The 22,134-nt window shown below is 40.5% G+C and overlaps 1 protein-coding gene across 1 annotated transcript in view; it reads left to right on the forward strand.

Annotated features, from left to right (window-relative positions):
- Positions 1-22,134, forward strand: part of LOC122808514 — a 1,519,214-nt gene that overhangs the window by 774,891 nt on the left and 722,189 nt on the right. The window contains exon 12 of the mRNA XM_044079469.1: positions 4,567-4,670. Within this exon, the coding sequence (XP_043935404.1) occupies positions 4,567-4,670 (104 nt within the window). The remainder of the gene's footprint in view (positions 1-4,566; positions 4,671-22,134) is intronic.

A 22,134-nucleotide genomic window follows, 5' to 3' on the forward strand; every position in this document is an offset into this window, starting at 1 on the left:
TATCTTGCCTGGCAATCCATAACCACAGATTCTTGGGTACAGACAATAATTACCAAAGGTTATCACATTCCATGCAGTCATTACCCAAGGTTGCTAAGGCATATTCCCGACGTCCCACCCAGTCAACAGAAAGCAGCAGCTCAAGAAATTCAAAAGCTGCTTCTAAAAAGAGTCATCCAAACAGTCCCATCAGACCAGATATAATTCAGATTTTACTCAAGGTTATTTTTAGTGCCAAAAAAAGACAGGGGACTGGAGGCCAATCTTGGGCCGCAGCATCCTAAACAAATTTGTCAGACAGACAAAATTCCGGATGGTCATGGTTTAGTCTATCCTCCTGTTTCAAGAGAAAAGACAATTGGATGTGCTTGATAGATCCCCAGGATGCGTATTACCACATAAAAATGGACAAATCCTCCAGGAGATTCCTCTGCTTCCAGCTGGGAGCCAATCACTACCAATTCCAAGCGCTGCCCTTTGGTCTCTCTATGGCTCCCAGACTGTTCACCAAATGCATGGCAGTGGTAACAGCTCACTTGAGACTGCAAGGATTCCAGGTGTTTCCGTATTTAAATGATTGGCTTCTTACCACCCCAACCAAGCATCTACTGGTTACAGCCTTACATTACACCTTTAAGCTAGCAAAATCCTTAGGGATCTCAATAAACATAGAAAAATGCAAGTTGACTCCTACTCAAAATTTGGAATTCATAGGGGCAACTTTCTATACTCAGTCTTGTCTAGTCACCCTTCCAAGTCACAGGTTAGAGAGACTAAGATCTCAACTCCGGGTGATACTCGATCAGAACAAAGTTTCAACTTGGATAGTACTTCAGCTACTAGGATCAATGGCAGCATCGATTACTATAGTTCCCCTCAGAAGACTACTCATGAGGCTCCTACAGTGGCTTTTACTAACACAGTGGTCCCCTTTGACTCATCCTATGTCCTTTCAGATCCATATAACAAATCGATGCAAATAAGACTTATTTTGGTGGATGAAGCCAGGAAAATACTTATGGAGTCCTCTTTTCTCCCCCTCAGCCCAAAGCCATTGTGACTATGGACGCTTCCTGATGGGGTGGGGAACTTCCAGGGAAAGACAGTCCAAGGCACTTGGTCCCCCGTGGAGGCCAATCTGCATATCAGTATTCAGGCCAGTCTGAAGATCAGTGTTCTAGATCTGAGGGCAGTCTTCTAGTGTTGCAACCATTCCAGTCTATCCTCCCGTCAGAGGCAATTGATATCCAGTTGGACAACATGTCCATAGTCTGGTATATATACAAATAAGGGGGAAACAAGTCCTACCATTGTGTCAGGAATTCGTGAGAATTTGGCAATGGGTGATATCTTCAAACCACTTTCTGATAGCAATGCACATTCTCAGTGATTCCAATGAGATTGCAGACAAACTGAGCAGATGCATTCTCTTGCCTCATGAGTGGTCCCTCAACCCTGTCATAGTGGCGAAAACCTTCAGTCACTGGAGCCAGCCTTGCTGCGATCTTTTCGCATCCCAGCACACCACAAATGCAGTAGCTACTTTGCCCTAATTCTCTCGCAGGGGGAGTCCCCAAGGGACACTCTAGTGCACAAATGGCCCACGGGACTGCTTTATGCCTCCCCTCCCCTTCCTCTGATCCCACAATTTCTAAAGAAAGCTCTTCGGTTGAGAAGCAAAGTAATCCTCATTGCACCCTATTGGCCCTGACAAGGTTGGTTTCCCTTACGTTGGGCTCACCTAGTACATCAACCATGGATTCTGGATCCAACTCTGGAATTACTGTTGCACCCCCAAGGGTTGATACAACCAAACATATCAAATATCAAGCTGACAGCTTGGTTCCTCTATTTCCAGTAATTGCCAAGCAAAGTAATCTATCCTTCCCCAGTATGTAACATTCTTCTGGCTTCCCATAAACCACCCACCAGGAAACTTTATTTTATTTTTATTTATTTATTTTTATTTTATTTATTTTACATTTGTTGACCGGGATAGTCCGACTGGATGCATGTCCATTTTCAGCGGAGGCCCGGGGAGAAAAGCTCCAAGGGTAAGCAGATACAGCATTACATAATACCAGCATTACATATTACAAACAGACTATTTACAGAGATTACATAAGTAAGCAAGTTAAACAAGTTCCACAGGTTACAGTTAATCCTGAGCACAAGTCAGGATTAAATTAAATTACACAGTAAACTGGTTAACAGATTTTTACACATTCTAGAGAGAGTTAGCCAGGCTTGATACATTGACATAGCTAGTTAAGTGACAAATGTTGTTTGAGTCTAGTTTTAAATTGACCTAAGGTGGAATGTAAGGTAATATCAGCTGGAAGAGAGTTCCAGGATCTACTTACAGAGTTTGCAAAGAGAAAATCACCGGCTGTGTTATTAATTTTGCTAGTCTGAATTAGTAGTTTGTTAGAGGATCGGAGCGGTCTAGGATTGTTATAGGGGGTGATAATATTTTTAAGTGCAGGAGTATTGTCCGGATTATAGAGGATTTTATAGGCCATAATCAGTTGGTTATACTGGATTAGGCTGGGTAGTTCAAGCCACCCAAGCTGATTTAGATTGAAGCAATGATGTGTCCTAAAAGGCAGCCCAGTGGCAAACCTGGCAATGTGGTTGGAGCAAATTGAGAGTTTGTTAAGGACAGTCTTGTTTAAATTCGAGAGTGGAGGGGATGCATACAGAAGGGTTGAAAGAAGGTGAGAGCGAGCTATGGCAATTTTAGCTGTAGGGGTGAGGAGGGCTTTTATTCTGTAAAGTGACCCTAGTTTTTTATTGATGGTTTTGATAGTTTGGTTAACATGTAGGTCAAATTTTAGATTATTGTCTATGATGACACCTAATAGTTTTGTAGATGGGTCAGGGGAGATTATTGTGCCATCATTTGATTTTATGGTAAAGGTAAAAGCGGTAGACCTACTTGTTGGTGAAAATAACAGCATTTTAGTTTTTTTGGGATTTAGGATCAGACAATGTTCAGAAAGCCAGTTTTCTATTGTATTAAAGGTGGTCTGGGTAGCTGACCATAACTCTACTGGAGATGTGGCTGAGCAAATCAGAGTAGAGTCATCAGCATATTGTATACAGCTGACTTTTGGGATGACAGTATAAAGGTCGTTAATGAAGATGGAGAACAGCAAGTTACCAACAGCAAGTTACTTTATCTCAGCAAGTGGAAAAGATTTATAATTTGGTCTCGAGAGAAGGGAATAGATCCCTTTTCAGCTTCGGTTACTTCTGTACTGGAATCTAATCTCCTCCATTCGGGAGTGGCAGCTTCAATTATTCCAGTTCACCTGGCTGCTATCTCTAATTTCCACAATGGTTTCCAGGACTCATGATTGATTTCTCACAGTCTCTATAAAACCTTTTTGAAAGTTGTCATGCACATTAGACCCCCCCTTCAAAGAGCCAATCAAACCTTGGAATTTGACACTAGTCTACAATCCTTGACTCATCCTCCTTTCAAACCTGCTGCCACTTGCAATATAAAATTTTTATCCTGGAAAACTTTATTCTTGGTAACTATTACTTCAGCAAGGTGAATATCTGAGTTATAGGCCTTGTGCATAAAATGTCCTTACATGGTTTTCCATAAAGACAGAGTATCACTACAGACTAATCCCACCTTCTTATCCAAAGTTATTTTGGATGTGACCATTAATCAAACAATTGACCTGCCAGCATTTACTCCCTTCATTTACTTGATGTGCATAGACAATTGCGATTCTACCTGGACAAGACTAAATCACTACAAAATTCTGACCAATTATTCGTATCCTTCTCAGGACCAAAATTGGGAAAATCTGTTTTCAAAGTGACTCTTTCTAAATGGTTAAGAGATTGCATTTGCTTTATCTACCAACAAAACAAAGTTCTTCTACCGACTAAGGTCAAACCGCATTCAACCAGATCAATTGCGACATCTGTTGCCTTCCATGGATAACATTTGTGCAGCATCAACATGGGCTACCCCTCATACCTTTATCACTTATTACAAATTGGATTTGGTCTCCAGGGGGAGAGCCTGCTTTGGTTCAATGGTGCTAAGCAATATCCTTCCATAGGGCCTCCCAGGAAATAAGGTAGCTAGGGACTCTGTCCCGTCAGTAAGGAATGAATGAAGATTAACAACCTCAGATAAAGAAGTTATCTTCTTACCATAATGTTCCATCTGTGTTGTTGATCTTCATTTATTCATTACATCCCACCCGCCATCCCTCTCAGAAAAACTCCTGGAGGTTCGGACTTGGTCCTGCCTTATGATAGGGAAGTTGCTCAGATAAAGCCTCCGCTTTCTCTCTTCTTTTCTTATGGACATACTCGATCTGAGGTAATGGAGAGAGGGGCACTATGTGTAAGCTTAGCTCGAGAGTTTTTTTTGGCTGTTGCGAGCTTGTTATAACTGGCGACTTGGTTCCGAGGAAGGAACCAGTACCCATCAGTAATGAATGAATGAAGATCAACAACACAGATGGAACGTTATGGTAAGAACATAACTTCTCTTTTTTTGTTCACCTGAAAACATCAAAAACATTTGTGTTACAGATTCCACTTCTCAGGAAGAACGAGAGTTAATGAAAACCCTCAAAGTTTTTTTGGATCAGATCAGTTTTGGAAGGATTTCTGTCAGGAGGAGTACTGCTGAACAGGTACAGACATTACTGTATATCTGTATATTGCTTTCTTTAATCAGCAAAACCAAATAATTAATTTGAGAATATCCCAAAATGATTATAAAATAATTGCACATTCTTCAGAGGCAAATACTACTACGGTCTAAGTTATACCTAGCATCTGCGTCACTCGTACTGTTTCTACTGTTGTAAAAAGTTGTTTTGTCTGAAGAATTACTGTAACTTATCAACTCATCCATATCATCAGATGGAGGTGCTCAGGGGAGGATCAACCAGTGAGAGCATGAGAGTGAAGCAAGGATTGTATATATGGTCTTTTCAAGAATATAAGAAGCCTCCTTTTTATCTAAATTAGAAAGAGGCACATTCTTAACGCAACATGACTGAATCTAAAAATCAGAACCCAGGCATTCTTCAAAAACAGCAGTTTTTTTCTCTTGCAGTTTAGTTATGGATAGTTTATCCTGAGTCTAGTGTATACCTGTCAACTCTACAGATTTTCACAGAATGTCCAGATTTTTTCCTCATAATTTTGGCCTGTTTCTCATAAAATTATGGGTTTTATTTTGTCAAATCCTTGGAAAATCATTGAGGGGTTGAAGTCAGAAAATGACAGACATTTGAGTGTTAGACTTCATACCTCTCAGAAAATCCATGCTGCTGCAAAACCTGTTATTCTATCAACTTTCTAAGTTTGCAAGACTAATATTTAAAAAGTGCCCCTATTTTTGGGCCTTTGTTCCCCCATTATTTATGGCTTTGTCCAGATTTCTTGTTCTAAGAGGTTGAGAGGTATGCTCTAGTGAAACAATAATAGATTATTACTGTTGACAGAGTTAATGATGTTACCCTATTCACACACATAGATGCGCGCGCGCACACACACACACACACACACACACACACACACACACACACACACACACACACAGTATTTCTGCCAGTAACAAGAAAAAAAAACATTTGCAAGAGAAAACCATCCCTGAAAATCAGAACACCTGCTTCTCTTGTCATTTTTAGTCAAGTAACTCAGGATTACTGGGTAATCACAGTGATCATTTGTTGCGATCTTAGGTGCCTTTTTTACACGGTAATAAGTCTTGGCTTGGCTAACCATATCCTGTTACTATGTGAGAGGGTAGACATTGGGGCCTTGCTAATGAATAGCATGATCTCTCACTACAAGGAAGTGAGAGATCATACTAATGAATGGTATAATCTCTCACTTCCTTGTCATATTTCCCTTTTGTATAGGCATCTGTGTGGTAATTATTTTGCTATTGAAATTGCTGTACTACTGAATTAATTACCCCAGTAGTATCCAAGACAAGACACCACTGGGGTAATTAAGAAATAATGACCTTTCACCAATTAAACATGCTTTCTGTCCACATCACAGCACAGCAGCTACTGTCCTGAGTTTTATCAACAACATTAATACCCAAAGAAATGCTGGTATTGTCCAATTTTTTGCAGTCTGTAGGGTTGTGTCATAGGAAAAGTAATTCAGTAAGTATAATATTTTTGAAAGTTTTGCAGTAGTCTTATTCAAGGATCTTTGTCTTTTAGTTATTCCTGTAAACCAGTAAATTTCAAGTTGTTAAAGCAGAGTTTATTTTCAGTGTCATCCACTTTGCTCCAGCCAGTCACTCTATCTCCATATTATATGTCAGTGGGAGTGATAAGCACTAGGTAGCCTATCTACTACAAGAGGAGTGGTTTCTGGCCCAGAAATTGCAGTTTATTGGCCATTTGGGCAGTTTTTTCCATTGCCTTCAATTTTGTGGTCTAAAAGCCCGCGTTTGTGCTTTTCCCGCCTTTCCTGTAACTAGTCTAGTCTAGATACAGATTTGCTGTATCCAGGACTGTATGTAAACTTCTGAGCCTCCCAAGCCTTTCTGTGTTGAGGGAAGCCTTCTAGATTATCAGTGGGAGTGGTAAGCACTAGGTAGCCTATCTACCACAAGAGGAGTTGTTTCTGGTCCAGAAATTGTAGTTTATTGGCTGTTTGAGCACTTTTTTCCATCTCCTTCAACTTTCTGGCTTAAAAGCCCGTATTTGCACTTGTTTCCCACCTTTCCTATAACTAGTCTAGTCTAGATACAGATTTGCTGTATTCAGGACTGTTTGTAAGCTTCTGAGCCCCCGAAGCATCTCTGTGTCAGACGGAAGCCTTCTAGCTTGTCAGTGGGAGTGGTAAGCACCAGGTGGCCTATCTACCACAAGAGGAGCAGTTTCTGGCACAGAAATTGTAGTTTATTGGCTGTTTGGGCAGTTTTTTCCATCTCCTTCAACTTTCTGGTCTAAAAGCCCATGTTTGCGCTTTTCCCACCTTTCCTGTAACTAGTCTAGTCCAGATACAGATTTGCTGTATCCAGGACTGTTTGTAAGCCCCTGAGAGGTGCCAAAGTCTGCTCTTCAATTTTTCCCTTAGCTCTGCTAGTTCTCTCCTCTCCTGGACTTTTACTAGCTTATTAGTCTAGCACCTTACCATACCAGACTTCTTGTAGCAATTGTTGTAGCACACAAAAGTGCTACCAGCACTAAATGTTCTACAGGGAAACAGCTCCAGTACTTATTATTAATGCCCACCCCTCCAGGCATGTCTAAAGGTCAGTTCCCTGTGCTTTTTCCTGTTAACCTGATGAACTTGGGCATCTTGGGGCAATGTAGCAACAGCCTCATGTACACTGACAACCCTCTCCTCTTACCTCCCAACACTCAGACTTGTAAGAGATGCACTTATATATTCAAACTGGAAGCCACGCACTCTCCAGCCAAGACCGGAATATGGTCAAGAGGAGAAGGTCAACACTTGCAGCACACCACATGGAACACATATCTCTCTAGGACACACACCAGCACTGCCTTCACATAAAAACACTTACCACACACCCACCGTCGTGGAAGCTCTCAATAAAAATCTACCCAAACAACAAAGACTTCCAAGACAGAAATGCACTTGACCATCACAACACAACACTAATCACGAGACACATAACTCTCCTAAACAGCGTGCCATTCAACCAAAGCCCCTAAGGCAAAACAGCATGCCCAGCACACTAGTCATAGGTGACTCGATAGTGAGGCACACTGACGTCCCACTCACTAGGCTGAATAAGGATAAAGTAGTCAACTGCCTGTCAGGTGCCAGGATGTGCCATATAACGCATGCACTCAGGTCCCTCAACAACAGGTACAAATATGACTCTGTCGTTGTACATGTGGGTGTGAATGACCTGAGATGTACCTCCCTGGACTACATGAAAAGAGACATGGAGGAGCTCTCGGATTATGTAGCCCAGGCGGGTATGATCCTAGCCCTGAGCAGTATCCTACCATCACCCACAATGATACCACAGTACAAGTAGAAAATGATTGATTTCAACAATTGGCTAAATTTCTGTTGCCATTCTAAGGGGATCTAGTCTGCCTGGGATAACATGCTTGACAGACCTCGATGCTTTGCCAGAGATGGCCTGCATCTGTCACCCCTGGGATTCCGGATACTGACCAAGGCTCTTGCCACTCCTATAGTGCATTTTTTAGGTGGTGTTCCAAAGACCAAATTACCACCGTAACAGCTACAAAGAAATGCAGTCTGAGGGTCATGCTGCTCAATGCTAGAAGTCTAAATCTCAAAATGCACTCACTCAAAGCACTCCTTAAAATGGAGAACATCAACATTTGTGCTGTAACAGAGACCTGGTTGAAGGCAGCAGAAAGCACCCCTGCACTACCAGGCTATAACTCATTCCACACCTTTCGGCCCTAGAACTTGGACCAAAGCTCCAAAGGTGGTGGTGTTTCCTTATTCATAAAGGATGCGCACACCTCCAGACTGGTAGCCCAGCAGAATGCATCAGAGATACTTGAGGTGCAGCTAACATTGGATAAGACAGCGATTCAGGTTGTAGCCTGTTATAGGTCCCCAACCATGTCCCAAGACACTCACTCCATGTTCTTAAGCTCCCTGGAGAATATTAAAGTCCAACCTAACACACTCATACTGCAACTTGAATTACCCTTCCATTAACTGGGAAAAGTACTCATGTACTAATACACTTGCCCAGTGTTTCCTGGAATTCATTAATTCCAGTGCCCTGGACCAGCTCATTCTTACCCCCAGTAGAGGTAGCAGCATCCTTGACCTGGTCTTTACTAACATGGGCGATGGTTGCTCTACACCAGTAGTCATCTCCTCCCTGGTTAGATCTGACCACAAACTAATCATCTTGGAAATCCATATCCCTTCCACCCCCCCACCCCACCCCTGCAAAGGTAACCACCATGAAAAACTTCTCCAAAGCTAACTTTCAGCTCCTAAGAACAGAGGTGGCTACCTTCACGGCACCCATGCAAATGGAGAATAGTTGCATGACCACCGAATCATGCACCAATGCACTGTACGAACACGTACACAAATGCATGGATCTCGCCATACCCAGTAGAATCAAGACACTCTCCTCCAAAAAAGAAAGCTTATCTGGTGGTCCCCTGCAATAAACAAACTATATTACAGAAGGAGGAAACTGAGCGGAATATGGTGAAGTCCCAAGACTGGAAAAACTCCCTTACCAGCCTCAACAAAAAGTTGAGATCCCTCATCAAATCCTCTAAAGCTAGCTATGAAAACAGAATTGCAGCAGATAGTAAAGACAACCACAAGGCCTTCTATAGTAATGTAAAGAACCTCCATGGCAATACCCAGATTTGCTCTGAGCTGCTGCACAATGGCACCTCCTATACCGAGCCAACAGATATTGCCAATAAACTGGCTGACAGATTCAGTGCCAACTTTTCCCCTCTCCCCCCCAAAGGACCAATCACAATACCAGTAGATTGCCAAGCACCCAGTATTACTGCTGCAGAGGTTAAAACAGCACTGTCCAAGGCCAAGAATACAGCTTTTGTGAGACCAGACAGTATCTTTGGCTGTGTTCTACATGAACTACAGAGTGAACTGGCACCTCACCTGTGTGCCCTGTTCAATCACATCCTCACGTCAGGCTTTGTCCCTACCGAATGGCGCACTGCTATATTCATCCCTTTCCACAAAGGAGGAGTGACTACAGACCCTGGGAACTGTCACCCCATTAACCTGACAAGTCTGATATGCAAAACTATGGAACGCATCATCATGGACCTAATAAACAAGGATATAGAGAATCTACAAACTCAGGATCCTACACAGTTTGGTTTTGTGAATGGTAGATCATGCCTGCTCAACTTGGTCGACTTCTTTGAGTCAGTCACCAGAGCTGTGGATGAAGGCAAGGTGGTTCATACAGCCTACCTTGATATGGCTAAGGCCTTTGATACCATTCCCCACTCAGGAATCATAGAAAAACTCACTAAGCTAGGCATCAAGCCCTATATCACTAGGTGGGTTGCAAACTGGCTCACAGATACAACCCACAGTGTGAAAGTAGCTGTCTCCAACTCAGACTGCTGACTAGTCACAAGTGGAGTCCCACAGGGATTGGTCCTGGGTCCTCTCCTGTTTGGTATCTACTTCTCAGAAGTCCAGTCCAACACAAAGGGACTCTGGCTGACAAAGTTCGCAGATGATTGTAAGTTGGGAGCCATTATTAATTCCCCAAGTGATGTTGAGATCCTACAGAAAGGCCTCACAGAGACCAATGACTGGTGCCAGAACCATGGCCTTAAGCTCAATGCTAAAAAATGTGTTGTCATCCCCTTTGGGAAAAATCCCAGTTCCCATGAAGTACCACATCGATAGTAGTCCACTGAACACAGAAGGCGTTATAAGAGATCTGGAAACACAGGTTGACAGCAACCTCTCTTTTGACCACCACACTGCCACTGTGGTCAGAAAGACCTTATATGTCGCACATCTCATTAGTAAGAGTTTTGCATCCAGGAAGAAAGAGGTCATTGTCTCCCTCTACTCTTCTCTCATTAGGCCAGTCATCGAGTACAATGCCCCATTTGGCATGTACCTCACTAGACACCTGCATCAACTGGAGAGGCCACAAAAGTATCACACAAAGAGGATCCTAGGCCTTAAACACTTGTCCTATATGGAGAGACTCAAAAAAACTCCAACTATTCTCTGTCTCATATCGCCTGCTTAGAGGTGATCTCTGCTTGACTTATAAAGCCATGTCTGACCCAGCTCTGTTAGAAGTGTTACATCTAAAGAAATCCCAATCCCTCCACACCACACGCTCCAGAGACCTCAACCTCATTACCACAATCAACAGAACGTGCTGGAGGGACAGGTTCATGACCCAGATACTGCCCATGCTATGGAATAGACTTTCCATACATGTCAAACAGAGCACGTCACTGGCCGTCTTGAAGAGAAATGTTGACTAGTGGATGGGAAATAGAAAATTCATCCCGGGGATCACTCCAGTGGCTCTACTCAACAGAGGCACTGGAAACTAAGGTCGGGTGCCATGATGCCAGGGTAATCCTATGGGCTAGGCTTGTAAAGGCTCCAGGGGCATTAGGCTAGTACACACCTATGAACATATAGTCCATTTAAGACTTGTTCCAATGGTTTTATCATCCCTCTTGTATCTCTGAAATGCAGTGAAGATTCTTGGTAAGATTGTTAATCTGAGCAAAAATGTATACCCATTAGTCATATACAGTTATTGATTTATTATTTTATACAGAGGTGTCTATTCCCAGTTCTTATGGTAAAGTTGTTACATTTGCCATTGAGACTTCAGTGTTTTAAAGCACCCCAAATGTCCCATACTTTGTAGAGGTTACTTATCATGCCTCACTTTCTTCTTAACTAACTTCTCCCCACCCCATCCCCTTCTTCTACTTCCGTTTTTCTACCTCCATTATTTTCTTGGTCTGTACTCTGTATACTGACAGCTGATAGATATCCTGTCCCATACAGTTATATTAATTTCCCAGCTATAGGCATAACTCATTTGTTTTCTATCAATTTGTTTAAATATATTATTAAAGTATTCCTCTATATACTGTCATACTGTAGAATGTTATCTTCTCTGTGTTTGTTTACTACGTGCTTCAATTTTCTTCAATTTTTGTAGTTATTTTTCTCACCTAGGCTGACCCTGAAATAACTCCATTTGGATCAGTGCTTTACATATTTAAGTTAAATACATGCATAAATATATATATATATATATATATATATATATATATATATATATATATATATATATATATATACATAAATTCACATTCAGTCCTTGTATAATCTAGCAATTTGCTCACCAGCAACTGGGCTAATGTTTATCAAGATAATGTCTCCAGTGTTTCTCTTTAGTGCTGATGCTTAAACACAGCTAAATCTGTGGCATATGTGCAAGGAGAGGTGCACTCGGCCTGATTAGTCATTTTTGTGATTGTGGGGTAATCTAATCTTAGCATGCCAGGCAATAGGCTGCTGTGTTGTAAGTTATCAGCAATTTAAATTTGGCCTAGTGGTACTCCAAGAATTTACTGTATCATGGTGACTGACCAAACCACCCCCAACTCAAAGTTATTTAAAAATATTATTCAAAATTTACATTTATACAAATATCTGGTAAAGAAATTCTAAGGCGCTTTGTCTCATGCATCTACTGTTTTAATCACTGACCATACAAAAACGTGACTTATAGTATTATAAACCTCAGCATATGAGAACACCAGAGATAAACTTAAGAGACTTCTACAGGATATACAATTAATTATAGATGTAAGGTCCTTCTGTCGTATTTTGAAATACGTTTGTTCTTTATGTTCCCACTGGTTGTAAGTGTTGTATCTGTAAGTACTGAAAGTAACTATATCATTTTTTCATACCTGTATTTTTCTGTTTTTTTTGTATATCGTACTAATAAGAAACACTACTGCCCAAGATATTTAGCTTAGTGTTTATGCACAGGTTTATGAAACTGTATATTTTAGTATCTGTTAAATGTTCATACAATCTGTCTGGTGCACATATAAAAGTGTGGTGAAGAATTCTGAGTGACATCACGAGCAATCTGACCATTAGATTGAAACAGTGTGCTAGTTAACACAGAGAGTTAAGACAGTGAGCCTTTAATGATATTCATTCTGTAGCCCAGGACTTGAGTCCCTCAGTTTCCATTTGTTTACTGTATGCCTCTGATGAGCAAGTCACTTAACTAGATAGTGCTGAGTCTGAAGAGAGTATACGAAGATGTGTGCTGAACCCCAGTTAACAAATATAAATAGTTTTGCTGAATTTAATTAAGTTAATCAGTCAAAAAGCTTGTCCTCATAAACTTAAAGTTGTGTGTATCAGAACTTCTGTTCATAAATACAACTATCATTAGTCTTACGTAGGGACCTCCTGATACTTGTGGTTGCATGCAAATGTGTAATCTAGTTTCAACTCTATTACCTGCAGGAAAAGTACAGCAAAGTATAATCCACTAATAGTCCACACTCCCAATTCAGCCAGCTCTTCATATAGTCAGCATCCTTAATCAAAGATAGCAATAATTCTGCCCCAATTATTAGTCCTCAACCACATAATTCCACCAATTCCTTCATCAAATAAACTCCATACAAGCTATGTAAATCTTTTTACTAAAACTAAAACCTTAGCTCCAGATAACCTTCCATCCGAATACCTAAAGTAACAACTAATGCAGTGGCTTACCTCATCTCTATACTAATCAATGGGTCCATTCAAGAAAGGTATGTGCCTTCACTCTGGAAGAAATCATATTATATTATACCTCTACATAAGAATGGGAAATCTAGAGACATCTCCAGCTACAGATCAATAGCTATCATATTATCTTTGTCCAAAATTCTAGAAAAATGTGTGCACTTTCAACTTCTTAAACACTTCTCAGAAAATCATATCCTTTCACCAACTCAGCATGGCTTCTGTCCACACCACAGCACAACAGCTGCTTTTCTTGAGTTTTATCAACATTAATACCCAAAGAAATGGTGGTAAACTCAACTTTTGTATTTTCCTTGACATCTGCAAGGCATTCAGGACAGTTTATCATCAGAAACTGTTAAATTAAATTGCCACCTGTGAACTTAACTGCACATCCCTTGAGTGGTTCCATAGTTACCTGTCAAATAGACAACAGTCAATGAAATGGACATTCACATTTTCCCTGTTCTTACTCACATCAGTTGGACTCTCACCAAGATCTGTAGTGGTCCCCCTTCTCTTTAACATATTCATTAATTACCTCAATTCGTCCATCAAACAGGTGACAATTATCCAGTACAGTCTTCTGTCATCTGTTCGTTCAATAATTTACCTGAGCTCCTACAAGATACTCACATCTTTCTCAGCTGTGTAAAAGTGGCTAGAAGATTCTCAGCTCTTACATCCCACAAATTAATTTCATTCACTCCTAAACAACTATTATATCAAAAAACGTCATTAAATATCACCTCAGTCAACAACACTATCACTGAAAAGGTCACTCGCACCAAGCTACTTGGTGCAGTTATTGATAACCTACTTAAATTTGATTACCACATACAAAACAAAGTTCCTAAAAAACACTCTGAAACTAGGTAGCTTGAACAAGGACAAATACTTCCTCACCAACCAGCTAAAAAAAAAAATAGTCACTACTTCCTCACAAACCCAGCTAAAAAAAATAGTCCAGTGATGGCGAACCTATGACACGTGTGTCAAATGTGACACACCAGTGTTCACCAACGCCCAAGCTACTAAAGAAATTTAATGAACAAAAATACAAGAAATATGTTACCCTGCACTTATTTGTTAAAACTCAGCAATAAAAAAGTCATTAATTGATGTTAATCAAATCAATCTGTTAATCAAATGTAATCTGTTCCATATTTTTTTTCAGTTCAATTCAAAATTAATATTAAAAGTAGGGTAATTTATTTTAAGCCCAATTGTCAGTGCGCATATTGTTTTCTCTATTGTAAGAAATTGATTTTAGTTTACTTTTTAATATATAGCAGCACACATGATTGGGCTGCATTTTTTTTAAATAAATGAATATGTAAAGAATTGTTTCTCTTTTGTCGGGTGTGTGTGTGTGTGTGTGTGGGGGGGGGGGGGCGGTGACATGCCAGCAGAGTCAAGATAGGCATTTTCCAAATTTTTGAAACATCAAACACAAAAGATTCACCATCACTGACACTCACTACTTATCTGCTCGCTACTCTCCTGTATGCCTCCAATACTAATTAATCTACGAGTCTCCCAACGTAATAAATTGGAAAAATGCTGTAACAAAATAGCCAGATTTGTAGCGAACCAACAATATAAATGCCATTGCTGTCTGTCCCTAAAACAGCTCAACTGTCTCAAACTCTCTCATCATCTTTCCTTATCTCAAGTAGTCACAGCACACAACCTTCTCAACAAACCAGACAACTGCCCAGTACTAAACATATAATCCATCTCTATTCACCTAAATGTCACCTATGCTCAGGTGACAAGCTGCAGCTCAGTATAACCAAATCAAATAACTATGCAGGAGACTCTTTTTACTCCACATATGCCGCTGTTCTATGGAACTCCATTCCTGTAGCTCTAAAGAAAATCCAACATCTCCATCCTTCAAAGATTAGCTCAAACAAAATGCATTTGCCTCCCTGTTCTGCTTGTGTCCAACTCCAGGCTTGCAGGTACCATACAAAAACAAATAAAACGGCCCCTACGTTCTTGCTCTAACCTGGCATACCTTACTATAGAATTATCCTCTCTCCCCATATCCCTTCCCCTGCATACCTGTTCCCTGTTCCCAACTTCATTATCTAGGCACCGTTTTCCTTGTGATTCTACTTCTTTATTTACTTGTTGTACTTTCATGCCCCTGACACCTTCTATACAAATATCTAATTCCTGCATGTAGTTATTACCTTACAGTGCTCACACTTCTTGTCTGTTAGCAGAAATCTAGCTTAGAGTTCATGTTTATCTTATTTTTGTATATGTATAATGCTTTCAGCATATTGCATCCTAAATGTCTTAAAATCTGTATATACGGGTCTATATTAGTTCTCCGAAATGGCTGAAGTTCGAACACCATATGTTTGAACTTCTAACCACCAAGTACAAAAACATCAAAGTCTTAGATCAGCGATTTTTTTTTCCCAGGGAATAAAAATCGCTGTTCCAAGAAACACATACACAATACAAGCACACCAAAAAAAACAGCAATCCACACACAAACACTTAAAATCCTACATCTAACCCTACACTGAATTGTACATACACTACTATCTATCCACTTACCTTAACCCAAATCCTAACCCTAAGGTCCGTCACTATCGCACACTCACCTGACCTGCGCCCTAACCCTAACTCACCTATCCCGCCCTAACCCTATAGTCTGTCACTATCACACACCCACCTCACCTGCGCCCTAACCCTAACTCACCTAACCCGCGCCCTAACCATAACGTCCACAAAATCGCACACTTACCTGAACCTGACCCGTAACTTCCCACCACAGTTGTGATTATCGCGAAGCCACGGAACACCAAATTCTTTCCCAGGGAACTTCACAGTGCGAACATCTGGTGTTCGATCGTCAGCCGTTTCGACGAACTGATATAGACCAGCATATACTATTCTGCTTAATGTCATAAAATGTATATACTGTGTACTCTTACAATCTTTACCATTTGTATTCCTATTGTAATTAGTTATGGAGCTTTTCTCTCTGGGCCTCTGCTAAAATGGCAAACTGCTGTCCAGTAGAGTTTCCTGTTAAAGAAAAAGCACATAGATAAAATAAATAGATATTTAATTATCAGATGGATTCTGTTAAACAGAGGCTTGAATGAACAAATTCTTCTAGCTTTCACACACAAATTAAATTACAAAGAACAATATAACCAGCTCAAAAACAAACCTTTATTTTTTTCTTCTGTTTTTTCTTCCTTTCTTCAGCAACCAACAGAACATTTCATTTGATGCAGTGTGAGAGTGGCCATAGGTTCATAGGTTGCTACTAGGCTATTGGCCCTAGGGCCTATACAAACCTAGCCATAACAATTCCCTGGCTCTTTCTTCCCACAATATTTATTTCCCTGGACCCCTGTCTAGCAGGGCGACTGACGTGATTCCCAGGGTGAATTTCCTATCTCCCATCCAATTGTCAAGGTTCCTTTTGAAGAGGGCCAAAGAGGCACTCTTCTTGACATGTATGGGCAGACTGTTCCAGAGTCTGGGGGGTCTGTGAGTCAGGAACCTATTCCTCCAGCATGTTTTGTTCATTGTTATGACAAGGTTTATATCCTTGGAGCATGTGGCTCTGAGGGATTGGGCTTTCTTTAAGTGTAGCATGTCTAACAGCTCTGGGTTTGACATGGCCTTATATGTTAGACAGAGATCGCCTCTGAGTAGAAGATATGCAACAGAGTATAGCTAGATTTTTTTAGACAGCCAGCATAGGGCATCTGCTTTAGGCCTGTGATTCTTGTAGCAAGGTATTTCTGCAGCCTTTCCATTTGTTGCAAAGGTACATACCAAATGGGGCGTTGTATTCTGTAATGGGTCTAATGAGGGATGAGTACAGTAGGACAATGACCTCCTTTTTTCTGGATTAATAGCCCTTAGTGATGAGGTGTGCCACATAGAAGGATTTGCTGACTGTTGTGGCGATGTGGTTATCGAAGGTGAGACCACTGTCCACCTGTGTCCCTAAGTCTCTTATCACACTTTCGGTGTTTAGTGTACTGCCACCTATGTGGTAATTCACGGGTACATGTTTTTTCTCAAAGAGGATAACTATACATTTCTTGGCATTGAGCTTGAGCCCATGGCTCTGGCACCAAGCATCTGTTTCTGTAAGGCCCTTTTGTAGAATATCCGCATCATTTGGTGATTCATTAATGGCTCCCAGTTTGAAATCATGTGCGATCTTTGTTAGCCAGAGTCCCTTAGTCTTGGCCTGTACTTCAGAGAAGTAGATGCTAAATAAGAGCGGTCCCAAGACTGAACCCAGAGGTGCTCCACTTGTCTGGAGCTAGATTTAGAGTCGGCTACTTTTACAGTGTGGGTTCTGTCAGTAAGCCAGTTGGCAACCCATCGAATGACGTAGGGATTAGTGCCCAGCTTAGTAAGTTTATCTATGATTCCAGAGTGGGGGATGGTGTCGAAGGCCTTGGCGAGGTCCAGATAGGCTGTGTGGACTGCTTTACCCTCGTCCACAACTCTGGAGACTGATTCGGAGAAGTCAGTCAGGTTCTGGAGACAGGTTCGGCCCTTCACGAACCCAAACTTGGTGGGGTCCAGTGTTTAAAGGTTGCCAGTGTCTTTGTTTATAAGTTCCATGATAATATGTTCCATGGCCTTGCAGATCAGGCTCGTCAGACTGATGGGGCAGTAGTTCCCAGGATCCAAGGTGGATCCAACCGTGTGAAGTGGGATAACTGTAGCTGTGCGCCACTCAGTGGGCACAAAGCCTGAGGTGAGGCTATGATTAAACATGACACTTAGGTGATGTGCCAGTTCATTTTGTAGTTCATGTAGTACACAGCTCGGGATGTCATCTGTTCCCATGGCTGCTATATTCTTAGCTTTGGAGAGTGAGTTTTCTACCTGTGTGGCCATTATTACCGGAATTTGGCAATTTTTTGGTATTGAGATGGGCCCTTTAGGGGGTGAGAGGGGGGGTAAAGTTGGCACTTAATCGATTTGCCAGGTTACTGGCAATATCCTTGGGATCAGTATATTTAATGCCATTCTGTTGTAGCTCAGAGCAGATCTGATCATTGCCATTTAGATTCTTGACATAGCTATAGAATGCCTTGTGGTTGTCTTTGGAATCTTTGGCAATTTTATTTTCATAACTAGCTTTGGAGGATTTTAGGAGGGATCTCAGCTTCTTACTGAGGCTGGTAAGGGAGTTTTTTTGCATCCTGGGATTTTCCTCTTTTCTGCAGCAGTTTCTTCCTTTTGTTGTAAAATTTGTTTATGGCAGGGGACCACCAGATTGGCTTCCTTTTTTGGAGGAGTGCATCTTGGTTCTATTTGGTGGCACGATTCATGCATGAGTGGATGTGCTCGTACAGTGCCTTAGTGTAGGATTCAGCAGTCGAACTTTCAGTTCCCTTCTGCATGGGTGTCATGACGTTTGTCATTTCTGACTTGAGCAGCATGAAGTTGGCTTTGGAGAAGTTTTTTATGGAGGATTCCTTACTGGGGGGTGGGGGAGGGATGTGGATGTCAAGGGTGATTTGCTTATGGTCAGACCTGACCAACGAGGGGGGTGACCATAGGTGTGGAGCATCGATTTCCCATGTTGGTAATGATCGGGTCTAGGATATCGTAGCTCCTGGTGGGACTAGGGTTTAGTTGATCCAGGGCATTGGAATTTATGAATTCCAAGAACCACTGGGCAAAGGTGTTGGTACACGAGTAGTTTTCCCAGTTAATGGCAGGGTAGTTGAAATCACCCAGTATTAAGGTGTTTGGTTGTATCTCAATATTTTCCAGTATGTTTAGAAAGGTGTAGTGAGAATCTTGGGGCATGGTGGGGGATCTGTAGCAAGCTACAATTTGGATTGTAGTCTTACCTAGTGTTAGTTGCATCTGGAGAATTTCAGATGCATTGTGTTGGGCAACTAGCCTGGTGTTGTGAATATCCTTGGTGAATATGGACACTCCTCCAACTTTAGTGTTTTGGTCCTGGTATGGTGGCCAAAAAGTGTGGTAAGAGTTGTAGCCTGCTATTGCAGGGGTGGTCTCCGGAGCCTTGAACCAGGTTTCAGTTACTGCACAGATATCGATGTTCTCCATTTTTAGGAGTTTCTTGAGAGAGAGTGCATTTTGAGTTTAGACTTCTAGCATTGAGTAGCATTACCTTCATGTGAAGGTTGTAATCCAGGCAGCTACTGGAGTTTTGTTTTTTTTCCTTTAGCCTTAACATTTCTTCTGTGCTTGTAGTCAACAAAGGGGTGAATTTGACATTAGCCATTTTAATGTGTGCATTGCAGATTTTATGACAACGAAAAAGAACAGTGGAACAAGCATCACTAGACTAGTAAAATTCAAAAGAGCCACTTCAGTGAAAGTCGGCAAATGTAGGAGTTGTTAACTTGTTGAACTGCATTTGTATTGAGTGAAATAAAATACAACTGCACAAAAATAAAGTCGAGCGCTTTCCTTCTTTAAATTTATTAATAGATCTTCCATAGAACTTAAGTGCAGTCAAGGAAAAGACCATAATTAAGTACTTTTTAAAAATAGACATATGATCATCTTAATTAAAAAAGTTTAAAGGTATGACAGTAGAATGACTCCTTAGAAGGCCATGCTCCCTTAGTGTTTTTTATTCTTCTGTCTGATTTGTACTTGAGTATACCAAACATGCTCCCCACCCTCCATGTAGAGAGAGCTGAGTAGGCATTATCTCAAAAGTACTCTTTGATCCCTCTGCACCCTTACACACACTTCCTGTATTGCCCTGACTACTGTTCCAGTCAACAAGATATAAGGCAGAGTCAGGAATTTATCACTAGCATTACCGCCTGATCCTACACATCCACTATCTTAATCCTAGGTGGTGGTGCCTGCTAACCCCAAAGGGTACATTACTCAAAACTGCTGACAGTAGTTTTTATTTAACAGGTTATCAAAAAAGGCAAACAGTATTCAGTTGGCATTCAGAAGCTGGAAGTTGCTCCCACCTTAGTGACAATAAACAAATCTGCATACTGCATGAATTGTGCAGTCACTGCCTTTCTCTAAGTTATTCATCTAATATTTAACTACTAGTGACAATACAACAAAGGTAGAAAATATCTTTGATTTTCCAATGGCTGCATGTAGAAAAACAGTATTCATGCAATACAAATCCATCCACTTGTAACGAACATTCGTTAGAATTAGAAAAATTCTTCCAAGATATGGGCCAGCATATGCTACATGCAGTGTAGACCTTAGCTTCTCAAACCACTCCTATGTGTGTGAAGGTACATTTAGTGGTAATATATTGATATTTTATGTAATTATGTATGTGTGTGTGTTACCTTAAGTAAACTCTAAATGTAATATCACGATTTTGTCATCAACTCTTTTGTTTATTAAGATTCATAGATAAGTCAGTTGGCATACTGAACCATCCCCAGAGCTGAGGAGAAAAAAAAAAAGAAGTTGGAGAAAAAAAAATCACCTCCATGCTGTCCCGTCAACCCAAAGTTGAGGATCAAAAAAAAAAAAAAAAAAAAAAACAAAAGCCATCCAAAATTGTACAAAAAAGGCCTACTGTAACAGAATTTATACTAGATCTTTAATATAATTATAAGCACATCTAAGCAGTTGAAATATCAGCTCCAGCTGTTTAAAAGAATGTCATTACTGTATTTGGTCCTGAATTGTAATTAATCTGAGATGCCAATAACTAACCCTAACAGCTATATCTTTGCCCACCCTAGCGAAGGTTCTGTTTTTATTACATCGAATCTTTCAGATAAGACTCATTATTTTATATTCTATTGTACCCCAGCATGTATGATAAGTTCTGAGGGACAGCCCAACTGCCCAGTTAATAAAACCAGGTAACTAACTAATTAAATAAATAATGTTCTGCTTGCTTGGAGTTTGTCATACATCCTTACTTCCTTTTTCTCATTGTAATCCATATGAGCTCACCATGCATATGATACGGCTGTTTATTTCTCAACATTCCAAGATGAGCTTGATGCAACACTTTTGAGCATCACAGACAAACCTTGTGGAAGGAGTATAACTCTAGACTCCACAGTACATGGATTCATTATTTTTAAGTGCATCTTGTTTGATTCACGTGATTAATCACTCCTAGAACATCCAAAACTACAAAATATTACACTCCAAATTAGTCTCACTTACGCATTCTACAACAATCCTAAACATTCTTTTTTTGCAGGAGGCACGTTTTCCTGCACCCCCAAGCACCCTTATCCCCAATCACTATATGTAGCTTCTCTGAGGTCACACAAACTCAGAGAAGGTGTAAATGGTGATAAATATGTATAACTTAACCTTTTGCTTTTTTCCAAGCCTTCATTGACTGCAGGAATCCACTATCTTTCTCCAGTGACTTTTTGTGACTTGCTAAAGTAGGATATGATAAACACAGCACACAATTATTTTTTACTTATAAAGTTAATATTCTGGATAGTTTACTATAAACATTAGTTCATGTAGTACAGGTTAACCTTTTTGCTTGCGCTCAAGCATATGTAATAAAGTGAAACCTTTAGAAGTTCATTAATTTGTTTTATTGTATTTATTTATTTGTTTACTGCTTGGATGTGCTGGTCAGTTTGACCCTTTTTAGCCATGTTCTGTTCCCACAGAAAAGCAAGAATACAGTACTATACTGAAGTTGATAAAACACAACATATATTACTGTTAGAAACTAACAAACTTTAAGATAATGCAAGCTTTAACAATTACAATATGAAGAGCATGCATTTGGTAAAACATAACATATGCTACAATAAGAAACTAACACATATTACAGTTGCATAAGCCGTAAACGTTCCAGCATGAAGTGTATGT

The sequence above is a fragment of the Protopterus annectens genome, chromosome 8.part0 (assembly GCF_019279795.1).
Source record: "Protopterus annectens isolate FY-2018-M chromosome 8.part0, PAN1.0, whole genome shotgun sequence".
Taxonomy (NCBI): domain Eukaryota; kingdom Metazoa; phylum Chordata; order Ceratodontiformes; family Protopteridae; genus Protopterus; species Protopterus annectens.